The sequence below is a fragment of the Euleptes europaea genome, chromosome 14 (genome assembly GCF_029931775.1).
Source record: "Euleptes europaea isolate rEulEur1 chromosome 14, rEulEur1.hap1, whole genome shotgun sequence".
NCBI classification, from domain to species: domain Eukaryota; kingdom Metazoa; phylum Chordata; class Lepidosauria; order Squamata; family Sphaerodactylidae; genus Euleptes; species Euleptes europaea.
This window is the reverse complement of record NC_079325.1, coordinates 5071207-5089382: the sequence shown is the minus strand read 5'-3', so window position 1 is coordinate 5089382 and position 18176 is coordinate 5071207. Positions and strand designations below refer to the sequence as shown.

Genomic DNA, 18176 nt, shown 5'->3' with positions numbered 1-18176 from the left:
GCTGCTGCCAAAGAAACATTTTTAAAAATCTGCACAGCCAATCAGAAGCCTTACTGGGCAAAAGCCCTTCCTGGTCCCATCCATTTCCTAAAAACACTTGGTGGGCTCCAGAAAAGGTGTTGGTGGGTGCCATGGCACCCAAGGGCATCACGATGGGGTCCCCTGATCTAGGAGGACCAAGTTCAGATCCCCTCTCGTGAAGCTTGTTGGGTATCCTTGAGCGAGTCGCTCTTTCCCTCAGCTTCACTTACCTCTGAGGGTTGTTGAGATGAGATGGGCCGTGGCTCAGTGGTAGAGCATCTGCTTAGCATGCAGAAGGTTCAATCCCCAGCATCTCCAGTTAAAGGGACCAGGCAAGTAGGTGATGTGAAAGACCTCCGCCTGAGACCCTGGAAAGCTGCTGCCGGTCTGAGTAGACGATTCTGACTCTGATGGACCGAGGGTCTGATTCAGTATAAGGCAGCTTCATATGTTCATCTGTGTTTATGTGATAAAATGGGGAGGGGAAGCCCCGTCTCCTGTTCTGGACTCCTTGACAGAAGGGTGGGATGAAAACAGCCTGCAGAGAAAGGGCTTCATCTGAGTCCGAGCTGCCTCGTCAGACCCAAGCGGTGGCAAGAGCGTGCCTGAACATGTGGAAAACATCTTTTCATCAGTCATGATGTAACCACAGCTTTCAACCCTGCTTGAACACACGCACCTTGTCGTTTTCACAAATCAACAGTGTCTCAAGCAAATGCCGGATTGCTTGACTCTTTTAAGTTGGCCCTTCTTTTGCGGCGTCTCTTGTGTTTGCAGTCTGGCTGGGACCTCGCTCTTACAACACAGGGCCTTAAGCGCTGGCCTTCCAGATGCTGTTTCCTTGCAGAGACTCGTCCACAGCCATGGCGGAGTTCTTGCACATTGGTGGGGACGCAGCGTCCTAGAACCGTGCCGCACTCCCGGTTTGTGTGGGGCGCCGGTGAGTCTTGTGAAACCTCACTGTTGTCCTGCTTGGAAGAGTTGCAAAAGTCTGCTGGTCCTGTCGTGTATTGCAGGGCAAAGATCCAGACAAATGAACATTAAAAAAAAAAAAACCAGGGAAATTTACCCCACCAGGGAACCCTTCCGAGTGACCCCGCCGTGCCCCAGAGGCAGGCTGAAAACCACTGACTTATTGCAGGGCCCTTTCTCTGCCCGCGCCTCTTGTTTCCCCGGTGCGTGCCAAGCCCAGCTGGCGGCCGGCCAGGGAGGAAAGCCAGTCCCGGAGTTTACACCGGGCATCTTGAAAGGGCTCTGAAACGAGGCTGTTTCCCTAGCAACCGGAGACTCTCAGCCATGCAAGCTTCTGACTTGCAAGTAAAGGGAAGGCAGTGTGGGAGGGAGACGGCCGGCAGGCGTCCCGGCGCTGCGGAGCCACACGCGCACTAGACCCTGGGGCTGCGTACTTCCTCCGGCACTGCTTGGAGCTTCTGGGCTTCAGCTTTGCGGTGGGACCGACCCCACCCCAGGCCAATTGGATCAGGCTCCAAGACAGAACTTTCTTTCCAAACTGTGCCATTTCCTTGTGGAAGGCCCGGCTTCTGCCTCTTTGATGGTCAAAGCTGAACCAAGGTAGGCCAAGTTTGGACAGAGTTTCCTCCTGGATCTACTCCTGAGATCCTGGGGTAGGGTTCCCCTTTCTTTCTTTCTTTCTTTCTTTCTTTCTTTCTTTCTTTCTTTCTTTCTTTCTTTCTTTCTTTCTTTCTTTCTTCCTTCCTTCCTTCCTTCCTTCCTTCCTTCCTTCCTTCCTTCCTTCCTTCCTTCCTTCTTTCCTTCTTTCTTTCTTTCTTTCTTTCTTTCTTTCTTTCTTTCTTCCTTCCTTCCTTCCTTCCTTCCTTCCTTCCTTCCTTCCTTCCTTCCTTCCTTCCTTCCTTCCTTCCTTTCTTTCTTTCTTTCTTTCTTTCTTTCTTTCTTTCTTTCTTTCTTTCTTCCTTCCTTCCTTCCTTCCTTCCTTCCTTCCTTCCTTCCTTCCTTCCTTCCTTTCTTTCTGCTTGTAAAGGATGCTATGAATGCTTTTGGCGTCCAATTTTGCTAGAAAGGTGCGTACCAAGAATTAAACCTACTCAGATGTTGTATCCCTTCCGAGGTCGGTCAAATGAGTACCCAGCTTGCTGGGGGTAAAGGGAAGACGCCTGGGGAAGGCACTGGCAAACCACCCCGCAAACAAAGTCTGCCTTGGAAATGTCAGGATGTGACATCACCCCATGGGTCAGGAATGACCCGGTGCTTGCACAGGGGACCTTTACCTTTACCTTTTAGATGTTGTATCAACCTTAGGAAAAAGTACCTCCCCTCTCTAAACCCTGCCCTTCTCAGGCTCCACCCCCAAAATCTTCAGGTATTTCCCAGCCCCGAGCTGGCAGACCTACCTCCAGTGCCAGCTACCTCCATAAGAACATAAGAAAGGCCCTTCTGGATCAGACCAAGGTCCATCAAGTCCAGCAGTCTGTTCACACAGTGGCCAACCAGGTGTCTCCAGGAAGCCCACAAGCAGGAAAACTGCAGCAACATTGTCCTGCCTGTGTTCCACAGCACCCAATATAATAGGCCTGCTCCTCTGATCCTGGAGAGAATAGGTATGCATCATGACTAGTATCCATTTTGACTAGGAGCCATGGATAGCCCTCTCCCCCATGAACATGTGCACTCCCTTCTTAAAGCCTTCCAAGTTGGCGGCCATCACCACATGAGAACGTAATAAAAGCCATACTCGATCAGACCAAGGCCCATCGAGGCCAGCCGTCTGTTCACACAGTGGCCAACCAGGTGCCTCTAGGAAGCCCCCAAACAAGATGACTGCAGCAGCATTTATCCTGCTTGTGTTCCAATGCACCTAATATAATAGGCATGCTCTTCTGATCCTGGAGAGAATAGGGATGCATCAGGACTAGTATTCATTTTTACTAGTAGCCACGGATAGCCCCGTCCTCCATAAGAACATAAGAAAAGCCCTGCTGGATCAGACCAAGGCTCATCAAGTCCAGCAGTCTGTTCACACAGCAGCCAACCACTGTACTGTATTTGTTTATTTGTTTAGCCATAGGCCATTACAAAACTTCCTTACACAAATACAGAAAACTTAAAATGATATCAAAAAAAGATAAAATTACAACAGTATGCAATTCCCTGGTAAAATCAATTATATACGCAATCTCTGTTAAAACATTATTTGGATTCCTGTGCAGAATTTTTCTTAATATACTTCAAGAGCTCTAATCTTCCTGGCTGCAATAGCAAATGGTGATATTCTAAAGGTTACATGCGAATCAGAGTCAGAAAGAAGGAAGATCAATTTATCAAATGCAGAACAAAAAGTTACTCCCTTCAGGATTCCATCCAGAAATCACAGTGGCCATCCAGGTGCCTCCAGGAAGCCCACGAACAAGACGACTGGACCAGCCTTATCCTGCCCATGTTTCAAAGCACCTGACATAATAGGCATGCTCCTTTGGTACTGTAGCCATGAATAGTCTTCTCCCCGCTTTTCTATCCAGGGCTGGCTAGACAGTGTGTGATGTGGGGGGTGGGGGACAGACCCACTTCTCAGACTTCAGAGCTGCCCTTACACAAAGCAGGACTGACTCGTGGGCTGGTTCTTGTTCCTCCCCTATTTGCATTCACCCGGAGTCAGTCGGTGGATCTGAATTATTGATGGGAAAGCAGCTCCCGCGGGGCCTGTGCGGGGCAGCAGAGCTGAGTGGTGGGGGCTGGGCGGCCCAAAGGCTTTTCGAACTTGCCCCCTGTTGTGAACGCATGAAGCTGCCGTACACTGAACCAGACCCTTGGTCCATCGAAGTCAGGATTGTCTAGTCAGCCATCTATTCTAGGGGAGTGGTCTGCGTCATCTGGAGGTCAGTTGTAATTCCGGGAGGCCTCCAGGCCACACCTGGAGGTTGGCAACCCTAGGTTCTCTCTCAGCCAGGGTTGCCAGGCTCCAGGTGGGGCCTGGAGATCTCCCAGAATTACAACTGACCTCCAGATTGCAGAGATAAATCCCCCTGGAGAAAATGCCTGCTTTGGAGGGTGGACTCCATGGCATTTCACCCCGCTGATGTTCGTCCCCTCGCCAAACCCTGCCCTCCCCAGGCTCCACCCCCTAAATCTCCAGGTATGTCCCAACCCAGAGTTGGCAACCCTAAGTTGCACACACACGCCAAGAGCAGGGCAGGCAGGGTCCCTGAATGGTGGCAAAGATTCCTTTTTGGCACAGATAGGTTCAGGGTGCTCCTTGTCTCCTTTCTCTCGGCCTGGCTAGACACCCCACCCCACATTCCTCCACGTGCGCTTGTGATGTGGAGAGAGCCCCCTCCCCACCGGAGAAGAAGAAGAGGAAGAACTGGCTTTTATATGCCGACTTTCTCTACCACTTAAGGGAGACTCAAACCGGCTTAAAATCACCTCCCCTTCCCCTCCCCACAAGAGACACCCTGTGAGGTAGGTGAGGCTGAGAGCTCTAAGAGCTGTGACTAGCTCAAGGTCACCCAGCAGGCTTCGTGTGCAGGAGTGGGGAAACCAACCCAGTTCACCAGATCAGCCTCCGCCGCTCATGTGGAGGAGTGGGGAATCAAACCCGGTTCTCCAGATCAGACTCCGCCGCTCCAAACCACCACTCTTAACCACTGCACCACACTGGCTCCATCTCTTTAATGAATAAATAATTTAATAAATGTCGCCAGCCTTTAAGACGCCCATAGTCTTCTGCTTTCTTTTGCACTATCAGACTGGCATGCTGATTAATCCCCCCCCCCTCTGTCATGTGACTTCTTGTCCCAGTGCAGCTGTCTGGTTCCCAATGCTTCTGGGGGGGTATAAAGGGGGGGCACGTGAGCCGGCCGCAGCTCCAGTTTGCCTTGTTCTCAAATTTCTGGACATTTTGCCTCTAAGCAAGCAAGGACTTTTGCAGCACCGGGCAGAAGTTCTGCGTTTGTTAGGGTTGCCAACCTCCAGTTGGTGGAGAAAAACGATGTATATATGTATATAATTGTGTTGTATATATGTCACGTATATGGTCTATGTTTCACCTCAGTAGCTTATAAATATTTGCACTTTGTGTATATACAGTTTCCTGTACTGTTTTTCTAAACCTCCAGGTGGTAGCAGGAGATCTCCTGCTATTACAACTGATCTCCAGCCGATAGAGATGGAGAAATGGGTCGCTTTGGCAATTGGGCTCTATGGCATTGAAGTCCCTCCCTGCCCCAAACCCCGCCCTCCTCAGGCTCTGCCCTAAAAACGTCCCGTCAGTGGCAAAGAGGGACCTGGCAACCCTAGTGATTGTCTGCCCCCCCTCCCCAGATTATAGCCTCAGGAGGGAAGATTCCAAGAGGGGATCCCAGGCAGGGGGTGGGGGTTCCCTCTTTCCCTTTCCCTCTTTTCTCATAGGGTTGCCAGGGCGGGCCTGCAGATCTCCTGGAGTTACAGCTGACCTCCAAACAACAGAGATCAGTTCCCCTGGAGAAAATGGATGCTTTGGAGGTGGACTCTGTGGCATTATGGCGAGGTCCCTCCCTGCCCTACACCATGCCGTCCTGGGGTTACCAACCTCCAGGTGGTGGCTGGAGATCTCCAGCTATGACGTCTGATCTCCAGGCGACAGAGATCAGTTCCCCTGGAGGAAAGGGCCGCTTTGGAAGTTGGCGTTATACCCCACTGAATTCCCTCCCCTCGCCAAACCCCAGCCTTCTCCGGCTCCATCCCCAAAATCGCCAGGTGTTTCCCAACCCAAAGCCGGCAACTCTGTGCCTTCCCCAGTCTCTACTACCTAAATCTCCAGGAATTTCCCAACCTGGATTTGGCAACCCTAGCTGGAAATCCTCCGATCCAAACTGCTTTTGCCTCACACTTGGGAGAGGGGTTCTTGCAAATTTTCCCCTGCCAGGGGTAAAAGCAGGCATGCGACAGTTTTCAGCAGGAAAATAGCACAAAGGGAAACAATTTAATATCCCAGCTGGCCTGCAATTGCAGGCCCTGTAATCTCTCCGTCTCTCTGTCTCTTTTTTTATATCCCCCACCCGGAGGAATATAATTGCTGACAATTGCTTCAAATTGCTCGGTACAATAGCTAGCTCTCAGGCCTGGCTTCTAGAAAGCTCTGTCGTCTCTGTAAGCCAGCAAAGACATGAAGTTGCAGTGGGCAAAAGCTTTAGAATTGGAGGCCATATTTATTTGGAACGTGTCCAGAGAAGGGCAACGAAGATGGTGAGGGGTCTGGAGACCCCTGTATTTTATTTTTAGGTGAGAGGAAGCATTGAAAGCAGGCAGCATGGATCTGCCTGCATGCCGGCTCGAAGGGCGCTGTTTTTGGATCAGTCCAGATATGGGATGTCTGGATAAGGGACACTCTACCTGTACTGATTCTGGTGGCCTTGATTTTCCCTTCCCTTCCAGGTGCTTCTCTCTACTCTTTGCTATGGTGTTGCAATTTCAATTTTACCTGCTTGCTTTCTTACTTATTTATATCCTGCCTTTCTCCTCACAGAGGAGACTTAAAGCGGCTTACATCATTCTCTTCTCCATTTTATCCTCACAACAACCCTGTGAGGTAGGTTAGGCTGAAAGCCCCTTGGAGCAGAGACTCACCTTTCTATATATTTCTTTCTCTCTCTCTCTCTCTCTCTCTCTCTCTCTCTCCCCCTCTTTTTTTTAAATCACCACGTACATCGAGAGGTGTCGTTATTAGAGTGTCCAACTAGGACCTGGGTTCAGAGTTCTCCTTGGCCACGAAGTTGACTGTGGAGCACCTTGGTAGCAAGTCACTCTTTCTCAGCCTAACCCACCCCGCAGGGTTGTTGTAAGGATGAACTGTGGAAGGGCGATCCGCGTATGCAGCCATAAGCACCTTGGAGGAAGGGCGAAATAAAGACGTATCTGATCGATGGGCAAAGAAGCTGTTGTGTAGAATAGTTTAAAAAGGGTGATAAACTTTGTGGTTCAGGCCTCAGTGTGCTGCTGAGAGGTACACAGTAGCGCTGCATGACTCGGGCCAGTGAGCCAAGCCACATGCCTGGAAATGTAAGAAGAATGAAAATCCCTCTGAGTCATCAGCCAGCATATCTGAGGGGGGGGGGATTCTTCTCATGGCTCTGAATGTGACGCTCATTCAGCACATGATTCAGTATAAGGCAGCTTCACAAATAGGGAGGGGCCGTGGTTCAGTGGCAGAGCATCTGCTTGGCATGCAGAAGATCCCAGGTTCAATCCCCAGCATCTCCAGTAAGCATCAGGTTGTAGCTGATGAGAAAGACCTCAGCCTGAGACCCTGGAGAGCCACTGCCAGTCTGAGTAGACAGTACTGACCTTGAAGGACCAAGGGTCTGATTCAGTATCAGGCAGCTTGATGCACTCATGATTGGAGCCCTTGGGCTTTCAGCTGCCTCAGGGCATCCCTTTCTTTTGAAAGAAAAGGGAGACTTCCAGAATATGTAATTGAAAAGGGCAAAGTGAAGTTTGTTGCAATACTATGTGACTTCCCCGCATGGAAAAGTGTGTGGTGGTTCAGGTGTGGCTTGTTCTTTGGTAAAATGTAAAGGTAGTCCCCTGTGCAAGCATCGGGTCATTCCTGACCCATGGGGTGACGTCACATCCCGATGTTTACTAGGCAGACTTTGTTTACGGGGTGGTTTGCCTACCCCCAGCAAGCTGGGGACTCATTTTACCGACCTTGGAAGGATTGAAGGCTGAGTCAACCTTGTGCTGGCTACCTGAAACCGACTTTTGTCAGGTTGTGTCCAATTAAAGGGGCTGGAATCAGCAGTACTAGTGAGCATGGACTCTAGGGGGCACCCTTTCGCCTCCACATCTTCTGCATGAGAGGACCTGTCTTGGATGTTGCCATCACAGGCCACGTGGGCGGCTGCAGTCATGCATGGAATGTGCCGTGGGCACCTGTTTGCTTTCCATCCTCGTGATTCCACCTAATGTGTTGGGAGCGCGCCACGGCATGGCAGCATAGGGTCACGAGGGGGTGACGAGCTGTCTTGGAGGATCTGAGAGAGGAGGCGCTTTTCCCTTTCCAATGGAAATTTAGCTGAAGGCGGGCATTCACAGCAAAGGGAACCAAGTGGACTTGTGTCTGCTACCTTTAGGGATGATTTCCTTGTCCCTTTTTCTTTGGCTCGACCTGCAGCTCTCTGGTGCAGCACCGCCACTCCCATGGCTGCTATTTCCAGTCATGGATCCCCAATGTCATGTGTTTGTTAGAGGGAACATCTCAGAAGAATGTAAAAACATAAGAAGATCCCAGCTGGATCAGGTCTAGGGCTAGGGTTGCCAGTCTCCAGGTGGTGGCTGGAGATCTCCCAGAATCACAGCTGGCCTCCTGGTGACAGAGATCAGTTTCCCTGGAGAAAATGGCTGTTTTGGAAGGTGGACTCTATGGCATTATGCCCCATGGAGGTCCTTCCCCTCCCTAAAACCCTCCCTCCCTAGTCTGTTCCCCCACCCAAAAAAAATTCCAGGAATTCTCCAATCCAGAGCTGGCAATCCTATCTAGGGTCCTGTTAGTTCAGCATCCTGATTCCAAAAGTGGAACCAGGTGCTTCCAGGCAGCCCACAAACCAAGCATGGCATTTACAGCCTTTCTCTGCCGCTGTCCCCCCTCCTCCGGTAGTGTTCACAGGTACACTGCCTGTGAATGGGGAAGTTCCATTCAGCCATAATACCTAATAGCCATTCGTGGACCAATTCTCCAGAAATGTGTCTAATGCCCTGTTAAGGTCACCTAAGCTAGTACATCCTCTAACAGTGAGTCCCACCAATTAAGGAGAAGTAATTCCTTGTGTCCATCCTGAATCTACTGCTGTCGACTTCGTAGGTTGCCTCCAAATTTGGGTGGAAAAGTTTCTCTCCATCTCTTTTCTCCACTCTGTGTGTACCTTTTTTTAATAAACCTCTATCAGGTGTCCTGCCCTTTCAGTGAAGCTTTTTGGTTTAGAGAACACAAGTTCCTTAGCATTTTTTTTGCTAGGAATATGTTCCCAGCCCCCTTAATAATTTTGGTTGCCCATTTCTTTATGATTTTTTAATACAGGTTGAATATCCCTTATCCGGACTGCTTGGGACCAGAAGTGGTCCGTATTTCAGATCTTTCCTTATCTTGGAATATTTTGGAATTTTCGCATATTCATAATGAGATATCTTGGGGATGGTACTCTAATTCGTTTGTGCTTTATATGCACTTGATACATATAGCCTGAATGTAATTTTGAACAACATTTTAAATAATTTTGTATACACTGAACCATCAGAAAGCAAAGGTGTAACTATCTTACCAGGATACTTGAATCAGCTGTTAAACAAGAGCAACAACAAATAACAAACAAACTAACCATGGCAGGTTTTCAGTCTCCACCTACGATGCGGTGTACACTGTATTTTATTTTTTTAGGTGAGAGGAAACATTGAAAGCAGGCAGCACGGATCTGCCTGCATGCCTGCTCGAAGGGTCGTTTTTGGATCCGTCCGTATATACTCTACCTGTAGTCATTTTTTTTTCTGCAAAGACTCCAATCAACTATAGTTTTGTTGAAGCGGATAAGAATTCTCTGTTAGTGCTCCTTTTCTCTCTCATGGGACTACAATTCCCAGAGTTCCTTGGTGATAGAGGGGATGCTTATCAAACCAGTTTGAAACTATGGTGTAAAGCTGCACAACGGAGAGAACTTTGCCAGATGTGGTTTTCCCACTGCAGTGCTAAGTAGACGGGAGAAGTTGCCCCAGGGGGAGTTCCCCATTTCTCCAATACTTAAAGGCAAACCACCAGCCTTCTCCGGGGTCCTTGCCCAAATAAAAACATCCCTTGCTTTCCGTGTGAGATCGCTACCCTTTGCCCAGCAGGAGACGCTGGTACCCTTGGCATCTCCGGGTGTTGCCTGTAAACAAAAGCAGGGTGTTGAGTTTCTGCTTATGCCTCCTCTCCGAAGTGAAGCAAGCTGCCCGGTGTTGATTTCTGCAGAGTAGATTTCATAACAGCAATCCTTGTGCATGTGTAACGCTCGGCTTTGCCAAGTGTCTTGCAGGCTCCTGCATGTCTCCTTAACATCAAGGGTTGCCTGTGGATCTGGGAGGTGACAATCGAAACCCCACCAGCGATCAGATGCCAAGGAGGAAACCTGTGCTGGCACAGGAGAGGGCATTTCACATGGACGCAGCTGTTCTCTCTCTCGCTGGACCTCTCTCACCCCTTCTTAGAAGCCCATCAAGACTGTTCCAGTCCCACTGCACATTCTGCCTGACCAGAAACAGCCTCAGGGAGCTGCTGTTTGCCCTGCTAGATTTAATATCTTGCAAAGGAAGCTTTGACTCTCAAAAGCTCATACCCTGAAAATCTTATTGGGTGGGGCGGTGGCTGTTTGTAGAGCATCTGCTTGGCGTGCAGAAGGTCCCAGGTTCAGTCCCCAGCATCTCCACTTAAAGAGACTAGGCAAGCAGGTGATGTGAAAAACCTCTGCCTGAGACCCTGGAGAGCTGCTGCCAGTCTGAGTAGACAATACTTACTTGGATGGAACAAGGGTATGATTCAGTAGAAGGCAGCTTCGTGTGTCTCAAAGGTGCTACTGGGCTAGCTAGCTAGGGAGGTAGTTGTGAATTTCCTGCATTGTGCAGGCGGTTGGACTAGATGATCCTGGTGGTCCCTTCCAACTCTATGATTCTATGATACTGTGGGCCATCACAACCACCACCCTCCAAAACAATTTGTCTTGATTGAGAAGCTTCGATATATCTATCAGTACTGTTACGTTCCCCAAGAGAGCAAATAGGAGGTCGGGGCGGGGGGAGGGAATGGCATGGGGGAAGACTTCTCCCTGTGCGTTAGGGTCCCAATCCAAATCAGCCCTCTGCACAGCTGGGAGTTGAGTTCCCGGTGGGGAACTCCATGTCGGATAGAAAGTCCTCCTGATGGCCGCAAGGACGTTGTAACATGAGAAATCAGCCCTGAGTTATTCTTGTTTGTACCTACATTTAGTCCTTCAACTTGGGAACCTGTTTTGGGTTTCCGTAAACGTATTTTGCCTTTAAAACACTTCCCCATTAAAGGGTTTCTGTTTTGTATTTAAAATACCGAGAAATATTTCTTAGTTGTTATTTTAATTACTTCGAACTTATTGGTTATCTCCAGCTCAACAGAGCGGACAGCAATGTGTTAACTGGCTCTTTGTGAATGGGTTGTACAAATAAGACTTTTCCCCCATTTTGTTTAGTTTCCTTATGCTGTCATCGGGTGGCTTTTTCATTTTGCCTACTTTCAAGGCCACTGATCCCAATCCGTTTGTCTCTTTGATGCCACATTTGCCAAATAATGCACTTTCAGTGCACTTTGAAATTAGATTTTCTTATGTGAAGTGGAAAAATTTACTTGCAAACGATTGCTAAAGTGCATTAGAAATGGATTTAAAGTGCATTGTTCAGCGTGTCTTAAACCGTTTTTTTTGTTTGTTTGTTTGTTTGTTTGTGTTTGCCATCAAGTCACATTGACTTATGGCAACCCTGGAATGATTTCCAAGACAAGAGGTAGTTTGCCATTGCCTGCTTCCGCGTCATACCTCAGGTATTCCTTGGAGGTCTTCCTTCCATCCAAATACTAGCCAAGGGTTAGGGTTGAGAGAGTGTGTCTGGTCCAGGGGTACCCAACAAGTTTCCATGGCTCTAGTGGGGATTTGAGCCTGGGTTTACCAGATCCTAGTCCGACACTTTAACCACTATGCCATACTGGCATTTAGATGCCAACGATTGCATACATTTAACAGGAAATGATTGGCGCAGCCGTACAGCCTGTATGGGGAAGGGGCCGTGGCTAAGTGGTAGAGCATCTACTTGGCTTGCAGAAGGTCCCAGGTTCAATCCTTGGCCTCTCCAGCTAAAGGGACTAGGCAAGTAGGTGATGGGAAAGACTTCTACCTGAGACCCTGGAGAGCCGCTGCCGGTCTCAGTAGACAATACTGACTTTGATGGACGGAGGGTCTGATTCAGTATAATGCAGGTTCATGTGGCGCGACAAGGACTAGTTGCATGTTCGAGTTGCGCAAGGAAGAAGCAAAATGAAAAGGGGGATTTGGTCTTTTCCCTGCCAGTTTCCCACGTTACCTGTTACCACTCTGATGGTTCCTTTACTTCCTGCTTTTCTTTCTGCCCATCTTTCTAGTCGATGCCACCAGGGCCGCCTCCAATGCCCCATCCCTCAGGATGTCCCAGCTGTCCTCCACCTTGAAGCGCTATGACTCATCCCGCTACTCGGAGAGCTCCTACGGCAAGGCCCCCTCCAGCTACGGCGCCTACTCCTCGTACAGCTCCAATCTCTCCTCCTCGTACCCGGACAAGGAGAAAGTTGGCTATAAGCCAGGCTCGACTTCCAGCTACTTCACCTCTAGTCACTTGAGGACTTCGGGGGCGACCACCTCCTCCTCTTCCTTGAACTATGACGGGGGCGGGCGCCTGCTCCATCACCCCGACTCCAGCACCAGACTGAGCCCTGGTTACAGCCGGGCCCCGGTGAGGCCCCCCGGCAGCGGAGGGCTGAGTGGCGGGGGTAGCTACTCCTTCGGCAGCACGCCCTCCACCAGCTACGGCACCACGCTGGGCCGCAAGAAATCCAGCAGCCATTCGGACCTGGCGCGAGACTTGTCCGGCATACACTTGTCCGACTCGTACCGGGTCGACTCCACTGCCCGTGGCTCCCTCGCCGCCCGGAACCGGCAGGAGTTGTGCACCCTGCAGGGCGTCTACCAGCAGGCCAGCAGGCACTCAGATTTCGTCAAGGATTACCTGGAGACCTGCAACCGCAAGGGGGGGCGCTCGCCTGCCAGTCTCCACGGCAACAGCCCCGAGGTCATTACCCCCACCCTGCGGCCCATCAGCAATTGCTCCCTTCAGCAGTGGGAACGGACAGAGAGCCGGACCGACCTCCTGGCCAGGGAGTCTTCGGTAAGATGCTGCTGTAGCTTTGGGCCCTGCAGGGGCCAAGGGGGGAGCGTCTGTGGGACGGGGCAGATCCTTGGGGTGAAGAGCTGGGGCTCACAGGTGGGGCTCCAGCTTTGAGTGCCAGAAGGTCCCCGGTTCGATCCCGGTTACGTCCAGCTCAACGGATCTTAAGGACTTAGGCTAAAATGGAGGCCTCTGACCCTCAGCGTACTTATTTTGTTGCTCGTTTTTTGGAGGCTGCGGAGAAGAGATGAAGGGAGGTGTTTTTAAAGATGGGTCTTATTTAAGTTTTATGGTTTTATTGTTCAAGACCTCGGTCTAAGAACAGGGGAAAAGAAAGAAATATCTTAGGAAGCAGCCCTTGGGAAAGACTCTTCTCTGTCCAAAACCCTGCTGCTGGCAATCCGAGGACACAGTGCTATGTTAGACTTAGGCTTATAGGGTTTTTTTATTATTATTATTGTTATTATTATTATTATCCTTAGACCAAACATAAAATATTTGCAGTTACATTGCCTTACCCAAACCGGCAGTATAAAACAACACATTTTGGTTCAAACACTATACAAAATATTACTCTCTTTAAAATGGTTAAAAACAGGTCATCAGTCAATCCCCTCTACAACTTTTCATTTCTCTTTAGATTTCTTATAATTCTACAAAACTTTGTTACCTGAGAAAATTCATCCTTAAGAAGGATGTTAACTCTTAACAGATTCAGGATAACCAATGCTCTTTCTTAGAAGAGAGCCAAGAATCTTCTCCCTATCCTCTTTATAGTAACTGCACCTGAGTAGGACCTGTTCCTGTGTTTCTGGTTCACTGCCATTGCAGGGACACAGAGCCTTTGCAAGAAGTCTTTTTTTTTAATTATTTTCCTTCTAATACTGCAGAGGGCAGAGTGGAACATTGAGCTAGAGTAAATGCTCTCCTAGTAGTATTTCCTTCTAATATCAAAAGGTATGTCGCTGGACAAGGGATGTGCTTAGTTTTGGCAGATGCCCTAAAAAAAGGTGCTGTAGCTAGGTCAAATTGCCTTTTGGAGTCTTTTATTCTTCTTTTTACTGCTTGTCTTGCTCTATCATAACCTAAAGCCCTCAGATTCTCTGGGGAAAAACCAAGACTTAGGCCAGTGGTCTGACTCAGTGTCCGTCCTTCCATCCATCCATCCATCCATCCATCCATCCATCCATCCATCCATCTAATCTGTCATTTATACCCTGCTTTTCTTCACAAAAAGTGGCTTACATCATTCTCCTCTCCTCCATTCTATCCTCACAACAGCCCTAACAGGTTAGGCGAAGAGTGTGTGACCTGCCCAAGGTCATCCAGCAAGCTTTAATGGCAGAGTGGGGATTAACCTGGGTCTCCCAGATACTAGTCGGATACTTTAACCACTACACCACACTGGCTCTCATATAATATAAGGCAGTTTCTTACGTTTGTATATGATCAAATTCGCTGTAGACCAGGACTCCCTCCTGGCTTGGGAATGAGGTCAGGTTTGATTCCTTCAAAGTATTGCCCAGTTTGAGAAAAGCCTCCAACTTGATCCTGCTGCTGCTGCCTCTTTAAATAAAGAATACAAATTCTCACTTAACGCATCCATATTTCCATTCCAGAGTAAGCGCTGGCTTGCTTTTTTTTTTTTGCAGGGTGGATAATGCAGAATTAGCAGAAACACCAACATTTCTTATCATCTGGGGAAATGCAAATGGATTACAGACTTTGGCTCCCTTCACATTTGTATGTAGCTCTTCTCCCGAGAGTTTGGGTCAAGTCATTAACTCTCCTAGGCAGGAGAAGGGGCCACCTTCATAAATCGGAAACATTTGGAAAGGGTGTGGGCATGTTCCCCTTTCAGACAACAGATGTAGTTGGACAAATAGTAGAAAGAAAAACAGCCTCTGTGTGCCCAAAACGTTTGCTAGCATACCTTGTTGCGGAAGTTTAGGGTAAATACACAGAGTGTGCACACACACCCCAACTCAGAGGACTTGGCACGGTGGCCTGTTTTTATGGTGCCAATGTCAAGTGAGGTCACCTGTTCCCATGCCCTGCCTTTGCCTTGGGCTCTTTGCATTCCTGAAATCAGGATACCTGTCAGCGGCAGGTTGGGAGAAGTGAGTGTGTAACGCATTGAGTGCCCTGACCTGGATGGCCCAGGTGAGCCTGATCTCATCAGGTCTTGGAACATAAGCAAGGTCGGACCTGGTTAGTATTTGGATAGGAGACCACCAAGGAAGTTGAGGGTTGCTACACTAAGGTCGTTTATGCATGGCTACTTTCACTCACGTTCACCCCCTGTCTGTCTCGGTTGTTCCTTAGAGTTATGCATAAGTTTTCTGTCCATTAGAGGTGACCTCGCTGCCAGCCCTCACAAATCCCGGGACTTCCCGTTCCTCTGTTAACCCGATTCTTCCCTCTCTCCTGAGCTCAGCCCAGGTGAAATCCCCATGCATAAGGCAAAGCACAGGACACGCAAGCTTGCTTTCTCTCACAGCCAATTACAAAGCAGTGTGTAAAGAGGCAGGGATTCAAATGCTTCCTGCTTCCTGGCAGCTCTTTCTGAGCAGAAGAAAGGCTTTTTAAAACCAAAGCTTGGATTTCTCCCCGCCCCCACCTTTCAGATTGCTCCGTTTTTGAGGGGTGTTGGTCTTAAAATGCTTTTTTATGCAGCAATTGGGTTTGGGGGGGATTTTCTCTCACAGTAAGCTCTACAAAGTAAGCCAGTTACAAAGCAGCATTTCAAGGCATTTCAAGGGGTGGGGATTTGAGCTTGAAGACTGCTGTGGAATAGATTCCAAACAGGAAAGTGTGGGTAAAACTCCCATGCATAAACAACCTAACGCAGGCAATGGCCAACCACCTGTATTACTCGCTTGCCTTGAAAAGCCCATAAGGGTCACTATAACTTGGCTGCAGCTTGACAGCCCCTTCCACTATCAACTCTTTGAGTTGGTCACCCACTCGTTTCCGTACTAGGGAATGCACGGCAGCGGGGGAACCGAGCTTCTTAGGAGGAGGAGGCATTTTTTGTTGGGTGTGGATTTAACTCTCTGACTTTCACCTACGGGACAGTGAGCTTCAGAGAAAGGTGTTTTTGCACACAAAGCTTAAAAGCAGTTCTTGCTTCCACCCTTCTGGAATGGAACAATTGCCAGAGTGCTCATCTGCATGACAAATACCTCTCCTCCTGATTTTTTTTTTTTTAGCATGAACTACAGACCTGGCCTCATCAGACATAGCATAAGGGATGTGGTCGATTAAAGATGTATCTTTCCGTATAGCAAGGGAGACCTGCATGTAGGCAGAGACCCATACCTACTCTTCAGGGGGCCTCTTTTGTGGCTTCCATCATTCCCACAGGGGCCTGCCACTTTACGATTAGCAAGAGCGATCGATCACATTTGTATTCCCCCTCCCTCCAAGGAGACTGGGGAGCAACCTGAAGGTCATCTCAATTTATTGCCCTGAGGGCCCTGTGAGTTCGGCTAGTGACTGGCGCAAGGTCACCCAGCAGGCTCAACCAGGATTTGAGCTCAGGGGACCTATACTCCACCTGCTATGCCCTGCTTTCTCTTAAATGCTTTGCATTTCCTGAATTTTAGAAAAGCATACAGAGCTCTTGGGTGCCTTATTGGAAGGCGGGTCAAGGTTTTGTGCGTATTATAGGATGGCAGGACGTGGGGGGGGCGTTGCCTAAGATTAGTTATAGTTGGTGACATTTGAACCCAAGACTGACCATGCTCATGTCCTGGGCCACGATCCTATGCCGGCAAGACATGACACTGGCAAACCTGCTTGCTTGCTCCCTGACCTGGCCCACCCATGTGTAAAGCTGGGCAGGGCCTTAGCCTTCGAACACCTGGGAAAGAGGTCCTCCCCTCTTCGCATTTCCCCTCTCCATGGCCTGTCCTTGCTTTTCTCTCAGACAAGTTCGGATAGCAGCTTGGCCAAGAGAGAAGTGCTTATTTGTTTGGGGGACAGGGGAGGGGGTGCAAGAGGTTTCAAGGCGGTTCAGCTTCCTTCAGTTGTCTCTCCCTTTTTGCTTTTACAATCAGACACAAACACCCCTTTTATGCATGACAAGTGAAGACCCGCTAGAACTTGAAGGAGGGGCCGTCCCATTCCCCTCACCTGTGCTTCCTCTCCTCTCCCCCCTTCTCTCAACCTCTATCTTTCTCCCTCCCCCACCCCTTCTCTCACTTATTGACTTACTTGACGGTGGCTGCAGCTCCCTTGCCAGCCTACCTAGCTGCCCATCCCACTGCTATGCCACCTCCCCTGCAGTGGTGGCTACCTCACCTGGCTGCCCAGGACCCTTGCCTCAGCAGCTGGGGGAAAGCAGCTGCTCCCACTCCTCTTCACTTGCCTGCCCCCTCATCACGCACCTCCCTGTGTGGAGAGGGGCCGTGGCTCAGTGGTAGAGCATCTTCTTGGTCCAACTCTTCTTCTTCCATGATAGAGGTTGATACAGCATGGTGTAGTGACTGGTGTATCTGGCTAGGACCAGAAAGACCCATTTTGAGCCTCTGCTGCATCAGGAAGGCGCTTGAGTGATTTGTGCCAGCGCTAACCCTACCTCACAGGGTTGTTGTGAGAGCTGAAGGGGTGGAGGGAGCCAGGTGTGCCTCTTTGAACTCCTCAGGCAGGACAAAAATGGACTGGCCAGATCGGGAGAGAGACCAAGCGTCCTCCCTTTCAAACGTGGCAACCCCATTAGTTGAAACTGGAGTTTGGTGCGCAAAAAATCCTCTGCATTGGGCCCGCAAAGAGTAATTGCATGTGCTGCAAGGAGGGCCTTCTGTGTCCCTCCAGAGCACGTTCCTCGAGGCTGTAGTCTGCTCACCCACAGAGACACACAGCCCCCTCCGTGAGGCCACCGGCTTCAGCCCCGGCACTCCGCTTGCCGGCCCCGAGCTGTACCTAATCTGGCTCCTGGGTCCTGTTGACATATGTGTGTGTGTGTGTGTGTGTGTTCCCAAGCGGGTATTAAGCAATTATACCTGTTATATAATCTCTGGGGACTGGAGCCAGGGAGGGAGAGACCAAATTAGAGGCTGTGAGGACTGCTGCAACTTCACCCTTTCACTGCTGGAAATCATGCCTAGCTGGATAGGAACAGGCTGCTTTTCTGCAGGTCGGACCCTGCGGTTCAGACATCTGAGTCAGGACTCGATCCCAGAGCTTGTGTTCTTGGCACCAGCATCTCAAGGTTGTATTTCCCCCCTCCGTAC

General features: G+C 49.6%; 1 protein-coding gene across 2 annotated transcripts in view; it reads left to right on the top strand.

The window, feature by feature from the left end:
• USP2 (ubiquitin specific peptidase 2) overlaps positions 1-18176 on the top strand; it is a 78638-nt gene that overhangs the window by 14353 nt on the left and 46109 nt on the right. For both annotated transcript variants that reach the window (XM_056860726.1, XM_056860725.1), the window contains exon 3: positions 12161-12939. In XM_056860726.1, coding sequence (XP_056716704.1) covers positions 12202-12939 — 738 coding nt within the window. In that variant the 5' untranslated portion in view covers positions 12161-12201. The remainder of the gene's footprint in view (positions 1-12160; positions 12940-18176) is intronic.